Source organism: Camelina sativa, chromosome 20 (genome assembly GCF_030686135.1).
Source record: "Camelina sativa cultivar CO46 ecotype springtype chromosome 20, ASM3068613v1".
Classification (NCBI taxonomy): Eukaryota; Viridiplantae; Streptophyta; class Magnoliopsida; order Brassicales; family Brassicaceae; genus Camelina; species Camelina sativa.
This window is the reverse complement of record NC_141899.1, coordinates 11,295,272-11,315,234: the sequence shown is the minus strand read 5'-3', so window position 1 is coordinate 11,315,234 and position 19,963 is coordinate 11,295,272. Positions and strand designations below refer to the sequence as shown.

Genomic DNA, 19,963 nt, shown 5'->3' with positions numbered 1-19,963 from the left:
TTTTGAATAAAAATGAAAAATAAATAATAACTTTGGACCTCAAACTCAGGAGGTGAAGGTCAGAATTAACTAAACATAACCACCAGACTACAGGTAAGTTTACTACCAATTATTACGGCCGAATTTTTTTAATCAATAATCGGGCTTGCTTGTGTCCTTGGCCGGCTCTGCCAAGAGGTACGTATGTTGCGGGCATTGAGCTTACATGACTCCCAAGGAAGATATATCCTTAAGGGCTCTGCATCAATTGATCCTACAGAATCAGCAATGGAAGTAGAAGCTATAGCCTTAAAAGAAGCAGTTCTCCAAATGAAGTGTTTAATTAAAATATGGCAATGTCACTTCATGTGGAGACTCGCTCTCTCTATATGGACACCTAATGAAAGTTGCTGAACAAGGATACCAACCCCTCCTTGGGTCTCACAAATATCACAGCTTTAGCTAAAGACTTGTATCACTTTGAGTTCATTGGCATGAGCTACTATCACGGTCACTTTAGCAAAGGAAACAAGGATATAGAGCATATTTATTGGGGGTTCATATAAGAGGAGTTCTTAAAACTTTTATGAATTAATTGTGTACTGTTTGGAATATAAGAACCTATGATCTCTTAGATAAAATTTTCTCTTTTATTGGTAAGTTCTTATTTTGGATCTCTTATTTTTGAAATTATTGTTTTTTAAAATTTTAAAATTTTAAATAGAATAGAAGTGGTATAAATGTGTAAACATTTAAGATTTTATAAAATTAGAAAATATTACATTTAATTAATTTTAGAATATACAAAACATAATAAAAACATTAATACATATTACAATAGAAGTGCAATTCATAAATGGAGAAAATGATTAATTTTAATACTGATTTGCTTCAAATTTTGCTTAAATATTCTCAACCAAATCATCTTGCAAGTTTTAATGATGGTGTGATTGTTGGACCAAGCTTAACAAATTGTTAGATATAAGTATTTGGCAATCATTTACAAGATTGATATATTGTATATAATGTTAAAATCTTGAGATTTTGCATCAAAAGACAAGAAGTAAACTCAAAGAAGTTTTTATTAACACCATAGGCTTTTTTATGTGTACACATATACCAAAGAGAAGACCTTCTGGCTTACACACCGGTTCAATGAGCCGGTGAGGGAAAGCGGTGTGGGTTTCGTGAGACTGGAGGATGCATGCACAGTGAACTGATTGTAAATGGAGACAACCACTCATGACAAGTGAATGCCTGCCTGAACAAGTGTGGAGCGCTGGGAATGTATCGCATACCGCTTGAACCAATGAGTACATCGCTCTGTCTGTAATGTTTCTGCAGTAGTATAACCCCAATGACCTCAAGTGTACACACCGGTTTGCCAAAGCCACAACACTCTCATCTGCAACAACAACAAAAACAACAACAAATGTTTAAGAGCAGAAATCAAAAGCTTTGATTCGGGTTTCGTAAAGTTTAAAGGTTTACCTGTAATTAATACACAGCCACAAAGATCAAGAGTTTTGAGATCAGGACAGCCATAAGCTAAACTCATCGAATCCATCTCAACAGATGACACTATTTGTGTGAGACTTGTCCTCAACACCAGAATCATCTGCCTGCTTGAAATAAAAAGCTTCAAAAGTATCAGACCATGAGGGCTCACCTCACTTGCACTATCTCATAATATTAGTCAACCATCTCTATACAATACAAACGGATTACAGGTAGACTCTAGACATATGAGTTACAATAAGCAAACACCCACTATAGTAAAAGGATAAAAAAGGGAATTTGCATTCAATCAAACCAGACAATGTAGCATAAACAAAATCTACAAGATCTCACAAGACAACAAAGACTGAAGCTTTAAAGAAAAAGTGAACCGGATTGATGCAAATATGAGCTAAGAAGATGATCCAAGATATTGAGATTACAATTTACTTAAGAAGAAAGCACACTGAATCCAAAAGTGAAGATAGTAGGGAAATGGGAAGATAAAAAAAGCTTAGATCAAATGAAATGTTGCTTTTCTTCTCAACGAACTTAATAATTGGTACACGAGCCTTAGCAATCACCTGAACAATTAGAGAGCTAATTATACGACATGATCACACTGAGATACTGCCATATCATAGTAATAATAAAAAGTCAAAATACCAAGATATTCTTTGCAATTCCCTTTTGTGACAATGCCCTCGAGAGTGCGCGTAAACCTAGCTGTGGATTAGTGAGACCTGATTCCAGAATCACCACCTATACATACAGCAAAAAGGGATGAAGATTTAGACATGAAGATCTTTCCAAACACTAATCTATACAGTAGCTAACGTCTAAGTATCAAAACAGTATTATAATAGCTCCAAATGGATGTGAGATAAGGTATTCTTGTTAATTATGTATCACAGAGTCAATCAAACAAAACTGGTGTCTACACTTACATCTATATCACTTGTTGGAAGATACAGCCCTGTCTTGTATGACCCAAAAACCTCAACCTGCAACAGAGAATAAGCAAGAATTAGAGATTGCAGTTTCTGAGATCAAACAATATACTCAGAGAGAGAGAGATTGAAGTTTCGAAAGTTCGTACCTTGCAACTCGGCCAGATATACTTAATAACACTTGACACACTCGCCACTGCCTCATCACGCTCAGCTTTCTCTGCTTGTGTTGGTAACAGAAAATCACAGAAATCTACTATTTCTGCAACAAACTCCACCACCACAACTTCCTCCTCCGCCACCACCACCACCAAGCGACGACATCATCATCATTAAACCCGCCCCCAAAAACAAAGATTGATATCAGATTCAATTCCAATTTCAAAACAGAGAAAGAGGGAATTAAAAAAAAAGATGATCAATTTCACTAACAATATCAAATCAAATGATCAATTTGGAACACATGCTTCTGATTCCAAATTCATCGTTTGTTTCGTCGATTCAATCGCAACCCCGAGAGAGACGAAAAAAAAAATCCAGGAAATGTTTTTTTCCTCTTTTGTTTTATTCTTTCAACCAATAGAATGGCGACACGTATCGCCTCTTAAACAAAGATTCGATCTCTTATACAAGGGGAGATCTTACGATTTTTTTCCATTTCTGATTTATTTTTTTTACCCAAAACCTCCCAATAAATAAGGCCTAACCTTCCACTAAATATGTGTTAGTGTATAATTCTTTGAACGTCCTAACCTTCCACTAAATATGTGTTAGTGTATAATTCTTTGAACGTTGTATCTTTCTTTCTTTCTATCTAATGGAAATTGGCCGACAAAAAAAAATAATTAAAAAATACAATATTTAACATTATTATTCTTATCGATGTCAAAAAAAAAACATTATTATTCTTATCACTTTATGAGATTTTTTCTACAGATAAATGGAAGTTTTCATATCATTACTATGATATTTCCATTAATGATTTGTTAGTTAGAAAACAAAAGAATTAAAAAAGTTAGTCAGATCTAACAAGAAAAAGGAAAAGGTTTTTTTTTTTCCTTTTTTCGTAGTGTAAACATAAATAGAAGTACATATGAAACTAGCAATGTGACATAACACATCGATCATACGATTGTGAGAAAGTAAACATGTCGTCGTCCGATAAGTCTTCGTCACACCGTCTCTTTGGAAAATTCTTCACGAAAACGACTCCGCCGTCTTTAGAAGAAACAGAAGAATCGCTCAGGAAACAATGGGTTCTCTCGGGCGACATGACTGTCCAAAAGCTAGGCGACGACGACGATATCTTCTTGTTCGAATTCATACAAGAGAATGACAAAAAGATGGTTGAAGTGGACGAATTTTACTTCATTAATGGAGTTATCATAGTGTTCAAGGAAGGACGAGTTGACCAAGAATCAAACGGAAAAATAGTAATCAAGGATCTAAAATCTTCTGCAATGATTGATTTCACTGTTGTTTCCTTCACTGTCCGTGTCGTGGGTTTTCCATCGTATCTTTATTACAGCGAAAACTCCGTAAAGAATCTCGAGTCTCAATTCGACGGTTCAGTTCTCCATATAAGCCACGGGAATATCTCTTTCACAGTGGAAATAGATCTCAAGAAGCCACTCAAACCTGGATTCTACATAGACGAAAACCAAAACCGGTTCGTGGAGTTCAAATACGTTAACTTAGGCGACTTTTGCTACAACTGTGGTATGATTGGTCACGTCAAAAGCAATTGCGACCAGGTCAGGTTTCCTAAGGAACGTGTCTTGAATGCCACGTCAAGAACACACGTATATGGCCCTTGGTTAAAAAGATTTAGACCTCCTCCCCTCGAACCGTATAACCAAATTGTTCTGACGAAATCACCCGGGAAACAGAATGGTTGGCGTGAGTGCGAGAAGACTCTCTCGTATGCTCAATTTTTCATAGAGATTGAGTATAACGAGGTCACTATCTACAACCCTATATCCACGATTGATACAAAAACAGTGTCCACTCACAGATTTCGTGTTCCCTGTTCGTACCTTGAGACAGAAACAGAGTTCACAGATTTTACTAGTTCGAAGATGTACGAGGTTTTGCGGAGTGAGATTTACGATAACTCGCCTTTCTTGTTCCGTCAGTTGGTGAACCAACCTGAGGAAATCGGACGTCTTGTGGAGCAGTTGAAAGTCATCAAGAAGGATGAGTTTTGTTTGGATGATATGTGGTTGACTCTTAAGCTTCAAGTCAGCGGAAGAATTGAGTCAACGCATGTTGATTACGAGACCAAGCTCATGAGACGTGAGGACAAAAAATGTGAGGAATTGATTAAAAGTAAGATAATCGGATCTGATCAAGAAGAGAGTGGAGAAGAATGAGGATATGCTTTCTTTGTCGTCATGGAAAAAACAAATTAGAGAAGCTATATCGGAGATGGGTTTCACTAATTTTATGGGTTCCTCTTATGTGTCTATGAGAGCAAAGAAGGCAATGAAGGACGCGGTGGGGATGGAGATTTCATCGAGGTTAGAGCGTTTAAAGGTGCTTGGACCAGACATGGATCGGCTCGATCCGTGTACGATTTGCGTTGGGGAGATGTTTCTTGGAGAAGAAGCAACCAGATTGCCTTGCTCTCATGTCTTCCACAGGTCTTGTATTGAAACATGGCTTCGAGTTGGTCACAAGTGTCCCCTCTGTTGCTTCAAGTTATTACCTTCACAAAAATAAACAATTTTATTTTGAAAAAGTTTTGGTTTTGTATTATTATTCAGTTTCTATCATACTTTTTTGTTTCAACATTTTTATAAGCATTTTTACAATTAAATGTCTCTTCTTTCTTATTTGGTTATGTTGATTTCGGCTTGGTTTGTTGTTGCATCGATGATCTTGATTCAGTTCAAGGGGCTATTTACTAGTGAAACGTAAACTAAAAGTCATAAATTGAGATTACGTCAAAACAACAAGGGTCTAAATGAAATAAAACGACAATTTTTTACTAGGTTTAGTGACGTGGCACTTATACGTAGATTAAGCAATACCCGCGCAACACGTACGCACAAAACCATGTGTGCACCTGTGAAGTGTTCCAATCGAATGCAAATTATTCAAAGCTAAGTAAACGTGAGAAGAGAGCCACTACGAGCGAAAGAACCCAAAAAAAAGATTTCTCGAACATTCCCACTTTTTTTTTTTTTTTTTTTTTTTTTTTTTGTTTTTGAGCGGTGAGTTAAGAGTATTAACGGGCTTCGTGGCGACTGTTGTGTACGGGGGAGCCTTCATGGAAACGGAGGCGTTTGGAATGTCTAAGGCAACGGCGGCGTCGGTAGAAGCGTCGACGGTGTTTCCTGGGTTTAAGTTCTCGCCGACTGATGTGGAGCTGATTTCGTATTACTTGAAGAGGAAGATGGATGGTTTGGAGAGGTCCGTCGAGGTTATACCTGACGCTGAGATTTACAATTTCGAGCCTTGGGATTTGCCCGGTTTGTCTTCTGAAACCGATCGGTTTCTTTTTGTTTGTGTGTTTTAGGAAAGAACCAAAAAAAAAGTCTTATTTTTGGGGGCAAAGAGGATGTTTCAGATTTGGGAACCATTTGAAGTTAGGGTAACTTGTTTCAATTTGTTACTATCTTTTTTGTAGATATTGATTTCTAGAGACAGGATTGTTGAAACTTTAGCAACCTTTTGGATCAATTTTGAATGATTTCAGTGTGCTATGACTCAGTGAATCCTTCTTATTTTAATACAATTGGGCATATCTTGGGCTATGACATGCTTTGGTTGTCTTTAAGCATTATCCTGTTTTAGAAAAGTCCATATCTTTGACAACTTTAGGACTGTTGTCTTTGCTACACGACATCTTTGCTTAGATTATGTTGAGATGGTTAATGTTTCTATGATTTGGCTTTGGGAATTGACAAAAACAATGTTTGTGTGTTTTTTTGCTTTCCAGATAAGTCGATTGTTAAATCTGATAACGAGTGGTTCTTCTTCTGTGCCCGTGGCAAGAAGTATCCACATGGTTCACAGAACAGGAGAGCAACAAAGATGGGATACTGGAAAGCCACTGGGAAAGAACGTGATGTCAAGTCTGGTTCTGAGGTCATTGGAACTAAGCGGACGCTTGTTTTCCATATTGGCCGTGCTCCAAAAGGCGAAAGAACTGACTGGATTATGCACGAGTACTGCATGAAAGGGGTATCACTGGTAAACTGTTCCTCCTGAGCGTTTGTTTTGTCTTACTTAATTTGATTGTTAAAACATATTACATAAGTGGTGACTTTGGCTACTTTAGCTAGCTACACTGGTTACTTTGGGAGTCTCCAAGCCGTATAGTTGAGGAATACAGTAACAAATTAGGATTCTGTTCTTTGGCTTGAGTTGATTGATTATCTTTTGTACATTTTTCTAGGATGATGCTATGGTTGTTTGCCGGGTTAGGAGGAACAAAGAAAATCATAGTGGTACAAGTCAGAAGACACCACAGCCAAATTTAGTAGCCGAGAACCACATGCCTTTGCAAAATGGTGCTATTAGTTCAGAGAGCCCATCTGATTGGGACAACTTGGTTGATTTTTACCTAGCAGGTGAATCAGGGGACAAGTTGCTCGCTGAAATGGCAGAATCATCAGAAAATCTACAGGTTCGTCACCATCGTTTTGTTTATCTTATTTTCCACCTATCCATGTAAAGCTATGTCCAGGTTCTTGTTTCTCATAATGAATTTGATGTGTGTGTGTGTGTGTGTGTGTTATAGATGCATAATGAAGAGGATTTCTTTGCGGATATCCTAAGGGACGAAATCATCAATCTTGATGAAGCGGTGAAGACAGGGAACACATCAAACGAAGTGCCAACACTTGAATCAGCATCAATGGAGATAAGGGTACTTCCTTTACCAAACATGATAGACAAACAAATGTCATCATTGTTAGAGGAAAGGCCATCACAGAAGAAGAAAGGACAAGACGCCAGGGAATCATTATCAAGCTGCTTCGTTGGTCTATACTCGATCAAATCAGTGAACAGGGCACGATGGGACGTAATTATATGTGCAGTTGCTCTGGTAGCAATGCTGTTTTATCTAGAATAACTAAAAGTCTCTTATGGAAAAAAAGAAAAAAGAAAAAGTAGGAACCAGTGTCCCTCCTCCTGTGTTGTTTTTGTTCTCCATGTTGTCAAGAAGAATAGATTATGTTTGTATTTTTTTTTTTTTTTTTTTTTTTTGAGTTTAATGTTTTCTATAATTCTACTCCAAGAAGAAAGTGGATTAAGAAGAAGATGTTTTAAGTGATCAAGATAAGAGTGTTGGTGTTAATTAATGAAAACTGAAAAATGATGGGGCAATTTAGTAAATTAGTATTTTTTTTCTAATTCCGTACTCTTCGTTTTCGTCCAGACGGTTTTGCACTGAGATTTGTAGATATTTGTCGCCGCCATTAAACCTCTCTGCTCTTGCATTTGCCTTCTACACGAAGAAGAACCCATAGTTGGGAGAAGAAGACGAAGGTTTTTACAAATACTCCGTTAGAAAACGAATTGAATCGAAAGATCTCGATTCGTTTCTTCAATTTTTCGCGGTGCCGCGCCGGTAAACAAAAAAGAAACCCTAGGGAGGAAGACGAGGATTTCGATAATGAAGTTTGATTTCACTGTTCAATTTTGATCTGTAAGTTGGAGAGATCATCTTGGTAGATGATGCTTTCAATTTTTGTTTGTATGGTGGTGCTGAATGAGAAAAATTCAATTTTTTTTTTCTATAGCTCTTTAGGTTTTGGTAGGTGATATTAGCTTATCCTCCTTAGTAGTAGCTAAAAGAAGGAATTGGGGATTCGTGTTGAAAAAATCTACAAGGTTATTGATGGATTTTGCTTTTTGTAGTAGTAGCTTACACTGATTAAATTGTTCTATTTTTGGTTTTGTTTTAGAAACTTTTGAACTGGTTGGTGATTTTTTTTTTAGTTACATCAATCTCATTTTCGATTAGGCGTGTTCTTGTATATGTGTGTTTAGGATTAGTATGAAATGGTATTATATTATTTTGATTGTGGAAATTTGGAACAGGTTTTGTAAGGAGCTGAATTAGAGAGAAAAATGTCGAGGCCGATCATGCTTGTGTTTCTTCTGGTTATACTTATAGTTACGTCTCAGTTTGAATGGAGGCAACCACTTCTTGAGCTTGATGCAGCTCCTAGCTTGTCTCAGAAACATCAGCAAATTGCAAAGAGGGAAGAAGCTGTCAAGGAGAAGGTACTTACTTGTATTCTGATTCTTTTTCTTGGAACTTTGGAAGATTATGTGTGTCCACAATAGTAGATTTGCTTTCAGTTGTATGTGAAGGATCTGAATTGGTTTTTGGAATTGTGTCTTGTAGATTAGTAAACGTCAGAAGAGATTAGACTATGATGAGTTAGTTACGTTCTGATGCTGAAGATTCCTAAATACCTTGTTTGGCTTCTTTTATTAGCAATGAAATGCTTCTAGTTACATGGGACTTTGCAAAAAGTTAACCTTTTTTGGGATTAGATTTCATATCTTTACTTCATTTTCTTCTTCAGAGAATGTGTCTGGATTCCATCAGTGTCTGATCAGAATTCTTAATTATGCATAGAAATAAGGATTGGTTTGAGCCTTCTGTTGTGTTTTCCCCTGATTGCATCAAATAAATAATCGTTAGTGGAGAAAAAAATAGTATAAGAACTTATGTCTTGCGACCTTGAAGTTCCATTGGATGTATGCTAACTTCATGTTTCGGCATAGTTTTTCCAACCTTAATATATACATATTGTCTTTTCTTGAACCTTCAAATGGAGACCTGTCAATTCTTAACTCGTATTATGTTAATGGTTTACAGATCATCTTATCACAAGAGAGACATATCCAGAGGCTAAATGACCTTGTACGAAGTCTTCAACTGCAGTTACAGCGATGTAAAGGAGAGAACGAGACACGAAACGCCACTGAAACCTCCAATCTAAACAAACACTTCATTGAGCTGGAGAGGAAACACATTGTGGAAGACTAAAATGTTTCCTCCGTTACCACAAACTCTAATAATAAATAACCCAAAATGGTACGTAAAAAAAAATGTTGTAATTTATTTCTGATGTGTTCAAACCTTGCTGATGATTCGATTAGGAGTGTTGTATTACCTTATTCATGAAAAAAGGTTTGAGATTTTTAAGTGTCTTAAAAAAGTTAAGAATTAGTGTACTTGCAATATTATCCTTAGTTATTATGGTTGATCGATTCTATCAATTATCTAAGAAAAGCACACATGAAACACATAAACGATGTCTTTGTAAAGTCAAACTTTGGTTGTGGTGTAACTGGGTGTTAGATTTTACTTTGACTGATGAGGCTTAAACGAAAGTTTCTTTTTTTCTCAACTAAAAACGAAAGTCTAAGATGACAAAAGCAATCTTATGTCATATGAATGTCATATTCTTTTTTTTTTTTGCTTTTTAAATGGTTCGCATGATTCCATCGGTCAGAGCCTGCATCTCTCTTGGACACCAACCACAAACTCCATATTTGTTGTTCTCTAAGTCAAACTAAAACCAAATCCCATTGGAATTTTCACCTACTCATTAATTTTTTCAATCTCTTTTTGGGTCAATCTTTCCATCATTTGTTGGCCGTGCGTCTAAGCTATCCAAATTCATAGTCACCAATATTATTCAAATTTTCAACAATACTTTTTTGATGCTAGCAAATTGTTATTGAATATTTTATCCGATACGACTTTTAAAAAATATATATATTTTGAATGTTATAATAGTTATTTATTTGTAGTGGAAAACTAATAATATCACCTACCCATTTGACTACATTTTTTTTTTATGTGAACATCGATTTAACTACACTACAACCTTACAAGTTTGAAACAAATGCATTGTCTACTTCTCTCCCTCTCTCCATTTGAATTTCAGTTTTCATGATAAAAGTATGAGAATATATGTAAAAGGACAAAATATCTTGTTTGTATTTATCCAAATACTATTTGGTAATAAATGCAATTTGAGAGCCCAAGTCATATACTCAATCTTTTTTTGCATATTATTTTCAAATCACATTTATTGCAAAAAAACACTTATTTTGTAATTATTTTCTACAAGAATATTTATTTCGAAAGCTAGATGAAACTACTAATCCCACTAATTAATTAAATACATTCAATGAGACCCTCTCTCTCATCATCTTGCGTGTATCTTCTATGTTCTATCTCTATATATAACAACAGCCACTGACATGAAGACGTCAAACTATCTCTCTTTAGATCTCAAGAACAAGAACAAATACTAGACTCTACTAATATTCCCTAAGGTAAGCTAATTTTGGAACCCGAGATCCAAGTTCATTTGTTCTCATCGAAAAACTTTTCTTATTGTTATTTTCATCTTCACTTTTTGATTGATCTCCATATATGTATATACTGATATACAAACATCGATCTCCATCTAAGCTTTTGTTACGCAATCCCCGATTTGAAACTTATTGTGTTTCTTGTAGAATCATATACCAACACACATAGTATTCTTCTTGGAAAGCAAGAAACATGAATCAAGGAGCTACGAGTAATCTTGAACTTGATCTGAAATTAAACATTTCACCATCGTTGGATTCTTCTTTGCTGACTGAGAGCTCATCATCATCGTTATGCTCGGAGGAAGCTGAGGGTGGAGGAGGAGAGGCTAAATCAATGGTGGTCGTTGGTTGCCCTAATTGCATCATGTACATCATCATCTCTTTAGAAAGTGATCCTAGATGCCCTAGATGCAACAACCATGTTTTGCTTAATTTTCTCACCGGAAACCATAGCAAGAAGAGCACTAATTAAGAAAATATATATCAAATTAAGAATGTTATTTTTTTTTTCTTCTTCTTGATTTGTTGCCACATTTATTATAATCTATGATGAACGGCTATGTTCATGGAATCCAAATATACACTTTTATTTTGTAAAATATATCATTAGTATTAATACTGACCATTTAGCGATGAATATAACTTCTTATGGAAAAATAAGCAATGAATATTGATTTTTGCAACGGAACTAAAACTAATGATGTTTTACAATCCATCATAATATTGTTTTAGCGGTTGATTAATGGCTAGTAATGATGATGGATATGTCCTCATCAAAAAAATTATAGTATTCGGTTTAGGATGCTCTATATTTTTTTGACTATATATTGTGATATTTAACTTTATAAATGGAAAATGGTTGTTGTTGACTTGTAGTAAGTTCAATGTACATGTACATGACATACTTAGTTATGTTTTTAATATGAAAAATGTGGAACGTAACAATGACTTTTTTCTTTTCCATTTTTTGCACTAAGTAATTCTAGCGTTAAATGCGAAGTATATACATATATATACACATCAAACAATAAATATGTTTGGTTTACTTGTTACCAAAGTTGTTGAACTAACAAATTAAATGTTTATAAAATCATGAAAAAGAGTTATGCTTATTAGGAATATGAAAATCTTCAACTAGAGACTTACTAATAAAAAAATGCATGTTGGTTTTCACATTAATGTCGGGTTCAACATTACGTGTGCGTTGTTCCTTTCCCAACTATCAAAAGAAACAACACGTCTCCTTTTAAGGGTTTGAATGATAACCGTGGTTGGGACGGACAAATCCGTCTGAAGACTAAACCGTTCTGTTTTAGTGTTGACAACAAACCGCTGCGGTCTAACTGTATTTGTAAACAAAAACGGTACACAGTTGGTCCGCTACAGTTTTTCTCTGTTTCTTTTGGACCGTACCACTGCGCACTAAAGTTAATGAATGGTTTAATCCATAAATAGATTTGTCAGCCCCAACCGATGCAACCATTCACACCCTAAGTAGATTTTTCACATTTTTATCATCATATATACCACTACTGGCAAATTCAATTGAACGAACTAAAGATACAGAGAAAAGTTTACAAAATATTTGAAACTAAAGATATATAATCTTACTAACAAGAGGTCTAATCTAATTGTGGTTCCAATTTACTTCTTGTGTACATTTTCTTATTTTCTTTCATTGAGAAAGCTCAACCAAAAGAAAATGAAAACATTGTTTTGACGCCTCCTAAGTTTCTATCTCATTTGAGTTTGCAATGATCCCAAATTATATTGTATTATACGTTGAGTGTCTTTTGTTGTATAATCCTTCCAAAGATTTAGTAGGAGTCAAGGAGTGCCGAAAATAATTTTATCGGTGTAAAATTTAAAACGTTTAGTATTTAAATGTTTTTGTTGATCATTAAGTAAGACCTATCTATCAGTGATATATTGAGATATATATAACCAACAACTATAAAACGGAATAAAGACCCAAACAAGATAAGACGTGTCGTTAATTCATATCGTTGGTCGTTGTTACTGAGAATTGTGAAACAAAAATGATACAAATTATCAACAAATTATTCACTCTACTCTATCTACCATCTTTCATGCTATCAGTGGCTACCAAAGTTTAATTATTATGTGGGTTTGAACTTTCAAATCATCAACACTATCACAAATCCATAATTCGAATTACGAGATTGAAAAAATTGTCCAACCACGAACGCTAATTAACACCAACTATACACACGTGTCTGTATATACATATAAATAGATAGGTGCAGGTAGCTCATGACAGAAATTGACGGAACACAGAGTTAATCTGATTCTTTAAAAAAGTGAGAAGCTCAAATGCATGTCTTCATTATTTTATTATTTTCTCTTCTCATGTTCTCAAGTCACGTGACATTCCTCCTCACCCCTCGATCTTTTTGCATGCCATTGCCACATATTGTACACAAATGATACATATGTGTATAAAACTATATATAATTATAATCCTTTGAATAGTACTTTTTGAAATGAAATACATTTGGGAATCAGTGGGGGTTTCGAATATTTTCAATTAACTATTACGAATAAGAAAGAAAAGTTGTTAATGTTACAAGTCATGCACATATCAAGACCTAACATCCAATCCAATAGTAACAATTGTTAAATCAGAATTTAATTACCCTTTCTCTTTCTCTCACTCACTTTTCCTTTTCACCACAAAGCACTAATTGTGTGATCATCATCTTAATGACTACTATATCTCTAAACCCTTCACGCACTTCCTCAACACTTCTCGGGCTATTCTTATAACAAACCCCATAAGATATATATAATCCAAATCGATCATTCCCCTCTTGTCAACATCAAATCACAGTTCTGATTCCATGGCGAATCTGATCCGAACAGATCATCATCAGCATCTTCCTAAGAAGAGGAAGAGAGGGGAAAGTAGGGTTTTTAGGCTGAAGACGTTCGGGGAGACAGGGCATCCAGCTGAGATGAATGAGTTGTCTTTTCGAGACAACCTCGGGAAGCTACTTGAGTTTGGTCACTTTGAGAGTTCCGGTCTCATGGGAAGTTGGTCCTTTCAGCTTGAGGTTAATCGCAACCCAAATCCTCTCTATGTGCTTCTCTTTGTCGTCGAAGAGCCCATCGAAGCCTCTCTCAACCTCCGCTGCAACCATTGCCAATATGTTGGTGAACGTCCTCTCTCTCTTTTCCCTTCTCTCTTTGTATGACTCTGTAGACAATTTTTTTTCATACCTATCTATCTAGGCTCGACATAGCTCAGCATGTAAGCATTATTCTTTGCATACCTATGCATGCTGGCACGTACATAGGAACAAAAATAGCAATAATAATAGTTTGATATGGTAATAGCTAGAGATATGCTGTTCATCGCTGCATGATTTTATTTTATAGGTCGATCCTCACTTGGTAAATATACGTTTTTGTTACTCCATGTTCTAGGAAAATGTAATATGTTTCATACCAAAAAAAAAGAAAGTAACATGGTGCCTCTATTTACATATGCTAACAGCTAAGCTAACACCTAGCTCAACAGAGGAAAAAAACAGAAAAAGTGATGCATTTATATATGTACATATCAAAAATATATATTATACAGTGATTTGTATTGAACGTTGCAGGTTGGGCAAACCAAATGATATGCAACAAGAAGTACCATTTCGTGATCCCTTCAAAGGAAACAATGGCAGCCTTTCTAAAACTGGAAGGTGGAAGCTACGCTTTTCCCGAAAAGGAAAGTTTATTGCATCTCGTGGAGCTTCAAGGCCATGTCCTTCACGGCTTCTTTCACTCCAACGGATTTGGTCACTTGATCTCTCTCAACGGCATTGAAACCGGCTCCGACTTAACCGGTCATCAAGTCATGGATTTGTGGGATCGGCTCTGCACCGGTTTAAAGGCTAGGTATGTATAATAAGACTTTATATTTTTTGTATATAATATATGGTCGTAAAAACCATTCAATTAGTTGTTTATATCATAATGGATTCTTCCTAGCTATTAATCGGTATTCACACATAATTAATCATTTTTATTTCCGCTTTACATGTATAGGAAAATAGGGTTGAACGATGCATCGCACAAAAAAGGAATGGAGCTGAGGCTGCTGCATGGGGTAGCAAAAGGAGAGCCATGGTTCGGTCGTTGGGGTTACCGGTTCGGGACAGGGACATACGGAGTGACTCAAAAGATTTACGAGAAGGCAATTGAATCAGTCCGCAACATACCCTTGTGCTTGCTGAACCATCACCTAACCAGCCTGAACCGAGACACTCCAATCCTCTTGTCAAAGTACCAAAGTTTATCCACCGATCCATTGATCACTCTCAGTGACCTCTTCAGGTTTATGCTTCATCTCCATTCACGTCTTCCAAGAGATAACTACATGAATAATCCCCGAAACCAAATCATCTCCATTGATAGTACCAACTGCAGATGGTCTCAAAAACGGATCCAAATGGCTATCAAAGTGGTTATAGAGTCATTGAAAAGAGTTGAATACCGATGGATATCGAGACAAGAAGTGAGGGATGCAGCTAGAAATTACATAGGGGACACTGGTTTGCTTGATTTCGTGTTGAAGTCGCTCGGGAACCAGGTGGTCGGGAACTATTTGGTCCGACGTAGTCTAAATCCGGTGAAGAAAGTGCTAGAGTATTGCTTGGAGGACATATCAAATTTGTTACCAAGTAGTAACAATGAACTCGTGACACCTCAGAATCAAAGCTCAATCGGGAAGATGACGACGAACGGTCACAATAAGATCACGAGAGGTCAAGTGATGAAAGACATGTTTTACTTTTACAAACATATTCTCATGGATTACAAGGGAGTGTTAAGCCCCACTGGAGGCATACTGAACCAAATTGGAATGGCTTCAAGGGCAATCCTCGATGCTAAGTACTTCATCAAAGAATATCACTACATTAGAGATACATCGGCGAAAACATTACACTTAGATGGAGGGGACAAATTAGGAATATTCTGCACAATTGCGCCGAAATATCATCATCATCATAACAACGAGATAACAATGCCTCCACAAGAATGCATAGTGGTGAACAAAGATGCAACATTGAGTGAAGTGTATGGAGAGGCAGAGAGAGCCTTTAGAGATATCTATTGGGAACTAAGAGACGTCGTGGTGGAGTCTGTGGCGGACGGTCAAAAGGAGATCATCACAAGGGTCGATGAAATGGCAACGTTAATGAATGGGAATAAAGGATTGGTGTTAGAAGGGAATGTAGGAATGATGATGAACGTTGAAGTGATGAAATGTTATGAAGATGATAACAAGAAGAAGGATAAGAGGATTGAGTGTGAGTGTGGAGCAAAGGAAGAAGATGGAGAGAGGATGGTGTGTTGTGACATTTGTGAAGTATGGCAACACACAAGGTGTGTCGGTGTTCAACACAATGAGGAAGTTCCTCGTATTTTTCTTTGTCAAAGTTGTGACCAACATCTTATTCCTCTCTCTTTTTTACCCTAATCAAGTCATTCATGCTACTAGAAATAGGCTCGCGCGATACGGGAGATATATTTAATTTTATTTTTATTAGTTATGATATATCTTAAATTTACAAATATATTTTGAAATGGATTTTTAGTATGAATTGTTTTGTTAAATGTTTAATATGTGTTCTTTTATATATATGGTTCTTAATGTTTGGACGCAAAATAAAATAAACAAAAACATATCAAAAAAATTTGATTGAAGTAATTAAATCCCTTAAAGTTTTGTTGTTTAAAATTTTATCGTTTTGTGATAAATTGTTAGGTTCTTAGACCATCTCCATCGCATATACTACTGGTGTCTTTGATTCTTTTTTTAATATAAATGTAAGACATGCTTGAGGAGAGAGACGAAGAAATGTCTTCTGCAAGACAATTATATTATAATCTTTAATTTAATTTTTGAGTCTCACTTAGACACTCCATCGATATCACCGATAAAGATGTCCTTAGAGCATCTCCAACCTCATTCTATTTTAAAGTCAATACTCTGTTATAGAGTAACATTTGCTCTAACCCTACTCATCTTACTCTAAAATAGAGTAAATGGTATGATTACTCTATATGCAACATTATTTTTTTACAGTAACTCTATTTTAGAGTATAAAATAGATTGATACATTGAAAAAAACTATGCTCTATTTTAGAGTAAAAATAAAAATATATATTGGAGATAGTCTTAGCACAAATGAGGTTTGTGTAAAAACCATATATCAGACATTCAAAACAAAAATTGAGTAGTGATAATAGTTTACAAATATTTATAGATAAATCTCATCTTTCCCTACATCTTTTCCAAAGCTTTAATATATGGATGCGATCAAGAATTATATGATGATTCGCTAGATCTCTATAACCATAAAATTACTATCAAAACTCAGTAACCATGAAAAAAATAAAAAAAAATTTATGTTTTACTCTCAATCATAAAGAAAAATAGTTGATAAATATTTATCTCTTTGTGAGTGGTTTTACAACTTTATATATTCTTTAACTTAATCTTAATATTTGATTTTCTTTTTGACTCCACAATATGTTGCTATGGTGTTATTTCCTTCAATTAGCCTCCTAACAAATTTCTTGTGAATTAGAAACTCTATATGAATGCTTACAATGTGTTATACTTCTATGATGATGGGTTATTTCTCGGTCCTTGTCTCTATTCTTATTCATTATATTTTTTTAATTATCAAAAAAATGAACTCTCCAACATGTCAATTGGTGTAGATGGAAGGGAAGACAAAATCAGAAAAATTGATATCAACAGTAGTTACATTCCAATTATTTTTCTGACATAACTACATTTCTAATTTTTTTAACTTACATCTAAATGTTTTTTTTAATTAACTATATTTGAACTTATAATTTATATGTTGACTTTTCCATCAGATTTTGATGATTTTAAAATAAGATTTGTGAGAAAAAAAATCAGACCGACTCAAATTCATCCAATCAATAAACTAAAATTTTAAAACCTGAATTTTGTGCTAATAAGATTATGAATCTAGACAATATGTTTTACAAGATAACAGAAGAATCACCAATGATCATTTTGATAATTATTAAGTGTATTCGCGATATAGCATATGCTCCAGTATTTACTCTATAATCTTGTAATCATCCTTAATAAAATTCTTTTTGGAATAATGCATATTAAAATATGGCTCATGTCATAATTTTTTTTTTGAAATATCTTATACTATATATATATATCTCGCATTAAATTTTGGATAAAACTCATGGAAAAAAAATGTGTCAAATTTAATGTTTTTTATTAGGTAACAGAAGAATCACCAATGATTATTTTGAATAATTAATAAGTGTATTCACGATTTATCATATGCTCTAGTTTTTACGCTCTAATCTTGTAATCACCCTTAATATAAAATTTTTGGAATAATGCATATTAAAAATTTATGAAATATCTTATAATATATATCCCATTAAATTTTGAATAAAATTCATGAAAGAAAAGTGTGTCATATTTAATATTTTTTAGATTCGATATATTATCTCTATTTTCTAATAATTTTAAAATAAATAGTATAATTACCATTAGATTATTTTTTGAAACTATAGTTTTCTATTATTTCATGGGGTGATTAAGCAATTATATTATTATTTATTTTCTTTTAGTACATACGTTTTAAAGACAGTCAAACTGTAACTTATAGAATATTAAATATAATTTAATTTTATCTGAATTTTGTCTTTAATACAATATATATGATTATTGAATACAATGTGATTTTTAAATATATTATAACATATATATTTAATTAAAATTAGTCTATCATAAATTAATTTATTTCAATTTATTTTTAAAGTATAAAAACTTTTTTTGTTTTAATTGGTTTGATCAGTAGTTTTATTTTTAGGTTATATGGTATATGCTTTCATTAGACCATGTACAATGGTTTTTTTTTCAACACCCTCCACCTCAATTTTTAACACTCCACATCATTTTCTCTTTCCTCCACCTAATCATTCAACACCCAAATCAATTTTAACCTCTACAATAGTTTTGTTTAATAAAATTCAACTCCTTACCCTACTATTTTCACTTTATATTTTTATTTTTACTTAATTTGATAACAACACATTTATAGTAATAATTAAAATTTTATTACTACATATTTACAACAATACGATTAAAATTAAATTTAAAATTATTAAAAGTTACATAATTTCCAAAAAAAAAAGAAAAAAAAATATAATTATTGTGAAAACAAATGAAATTAGGAAAACTTCAAATATAATAAGATACAAGCACATGACAATACAATAAGATTAGGATAGGAAAAAAGATAATTAATAGAATTTCGGATATTAAAAGGATTATTATTAGGATTCATTTTAAAAAAGTTTTAAAAATATAACCAAGAATTTATTGTAGAATAATTTGAAAGTTCTAGTGAAATATCTATTTTCTATGTTCAAGTAAAATGAATCAATTTTCTAATTATAAAGTATAAAAATAATATATGTTTTTAACCTCATGTGTGCTAAGACTATCTCCAATATATATTTTTATTTTTACTCTAAAATAGAGCATAGTTTTTTCAATGTATCAATCTATTTTATACTCTAAAATAGAGTTAGTGTAAAAGAATAATGTTGCATATAGAGTAATCATACCATTCACTCTATTTTAGAATAAGATATAAAGTAGGGTTAGAGCAAATATTACTCTATAACAGAGTATTGACTTTAAAATAGAATGAGGTTGGAGATGCTCTAAGGACATCTTTATCGGTGATACCGATGGAGTGTCTAAGTGAAACTCAAAAATTAAATTAAAAATTATAATATAATTGTCTTGCAGAAGACATTTTCTTCGTCTCTCTCCTCAAGCATGTCTTACATTTATATTAAAAAAAGAATCAAAGACACCAGTAGTATATGCAATGGAGATGGTCTAAGAACCTAACAATTTATCACAAAACGATAAAATTTAAAACAACAAAACTTTATGGGATTTAATTACTTCAATCAAATTTTGTTTGATATGTTTTTGTTTATTTTATTTTGCGTCCAAACATTAAGAACCATATATATAAAAGAACACATATTAAACATTTAACAAAAATCCATTTGAAAATATATTTGTAAATTTAAGATATATCATAATTAATAAAAATAAAATTAAATATATCTCGTGC

At 33.8% G+C, this 19,963-nt stretch overlaps 3 protein-coding genes, 1 long non-coding RNA gene and 1 pseudogene across 7 annotated transcripts; 4 read left to right on the top strand and 1 right to left on the bottom strand.

Annotated features, from left to right (window-relative positions):
- Positions 1–1,247: 1,247 nt before the first annotated feature.
- On the bottom strand, positions 1,248–3,313 carry LOC104770555 (uncharacterized). Of its 3 annotated transcripts, XR_015593967.1 has the most exons (6): positions 2,576–3,313; positions 2,424–2,480; positions 2,143–2,238; positions 1,920–2,060; positions 1,471–1,601; positions 1,248–1,384 (listed from the first exon to the last, which is right to left on the bottom strand). It is a non-coding gene; the product is annotated as an uncharacterized LOC104770555 (long non-coding RNA). The 3 variants fall into 3 exon arrangements; XR_015593969.1 differs by lacking the exon at positions 1,920–2,060 and having other exon boundaries at positions 1,471–1,604; positions 2,576–2,954; XR_015593968.1 differs by lacking the exon at positions 1,920–2,060 and having other exon boundaries at positions 2,576–2,952.
- A 2,194-nt stretch (positions 3,314–5,507) lies between these two features.
- Positions 5,508–7,772, top strand: LOC104770554 (NAC domain-containing protein 89). Its single transcript, XM_010495000.3, has 4 exons — positions 5,508–5,899; positions 6,370–6,623; positions 6,829–7,059; positions 7,174–7,772. Exons 1-4 carry the CDS (start codon positions 5,698–5,700, stop codon positions 7,507–7,509), a joined length of 1,023 nt encoding a protein of 340 aa, XP_010493302.2. The 5' UTR covers positions 5,508–5,697; the 3' UTR covers positions 7,510–7,772.
- A 43-nt stretch (positions 7,773–7,815) lies between these two features.
- Positions 7,816–9,595, top strand: LOC104770553 (uncharacterized). The gene is made up of 3 exons (XM_010494999.2): positions 7,816–8,085; positions 8,481–8,666; positions 9,271–9,595. Exons 2-3 carry the CDS (start codon positions 8,511–8,513, stop codon positions 9,439–9,441), a joined length of 327 nt encoding a protein of 108 aa, XP_010493301.1. The 5' UTR covers positions 7,816–8,085; positions 8,481–8,510; the 3' UTR covers positions 9,442–9,595.
- A 1,009-nt stretch (positions 9,596–10,604) lies between these two features.
- On the top strand, positions 10,605–11,421 carry LOC104770552 (protein salt-induced and EIN3/EIL1-dependent 1 pseudogene; annotated as a pseudogene). The gene is made up of 2 exons (XR_015592339.1): positions 10,605–10,742; positions 10,929–11,421. The product of XR_015592339.1 is annotated as a protein salt-induced and EIN3/EIL1-dependent 1 pseudogene (transcript).
- A 2,150-nt stretch (positions 11,422–13,571) lies between these two features.
- LOC104770551 (PHD finger protein MALE STERILITY 1) lies at positions 13,572–16,373 on the top strand. The gene is made up of 3 exons (XM_010494997.2): positions 13,572–13,958; positions 14,411–14,693; positions 14,844–16,373. Exons 1-3 carry the CDS (start codon positions 13,646–13,648, stop codon positions 16,276–16,278), a joined length of 2,031 nt encoding a protein of 676 aa, XP_010493299.1. The 5' UTR covers positions 13,572–13,645; the 3' UTR covers positions 16,279–16,373.
- Positions 16,374–19,963: the final 3,590 nt, after the last annotated feature.

What these genes read in the sequence shown, in the direction of transcription:
- LOC104770554 (XM_010495000.3), top strand. Translation starts at nt 5,698, where the DNA reads ATGGAAACGGAGGCGTTTGGAATGTCTAAGGCAACGGCGGCGTCGGTA. An exon ending in CGAGCCTTGGGATTTGCCCG is followed by an intron (nt 5,900 to 6,369) that starts GTTTGTCTTCTG and finishes TTTGCTTTCCAG; the next exon opens with ATAAGTCGATTGTTAAATCT. An exon ending in AATCATCAGAAAATCTACAG is followed by an intron (nt 7,060 to 7,173) that starts GTTCGTCACCAT and finishes TGTGTGTTATAG; the next exon opens with ATGCATAATGAAGAGGATTT.
- LOC104770553 (XM_010494999.2), top strand. Translation starts at nt 8,511, where the DNA reads ATGTCGAGGCCGATCATGCTTGTGTTTCTTCTGGTTATACTTATAGTT. An exon ending in AAGAAGCTGTCAAGGAGAAG is followed by an intron (nt 8,667 to 9,270) that starts GTACTTACTTGT and finishes AATGGTTTACAG; the next exon opens with ATCATCTTATCACAAGAGAG.
- LOC104770551 (XM_010494997.2), top strand. Translation starts at nt 13,646, where the DNA reads ATGGCGAATCTGATCCGAACAGATCATCATCAGCATCTTCCTAAGAAG. An exon ending in CAACCATTGCCAATATGTTG is followed by an intron (nt 13,959 to 14,410) that starts GTGAACGTCCTC and finishes TGAACGTTGCAG; the next exon opens with GTTGGGCAAACCAAATGATA. An exon ending in TGCACCGGTTTAAAGGCTAG is followed by an intron (nt 14,694 to 14,843) that starts GTATGTATAATA and finishes TTACATGTATAG; the next exon opens with GAAAATAGGGTTGAACGATG.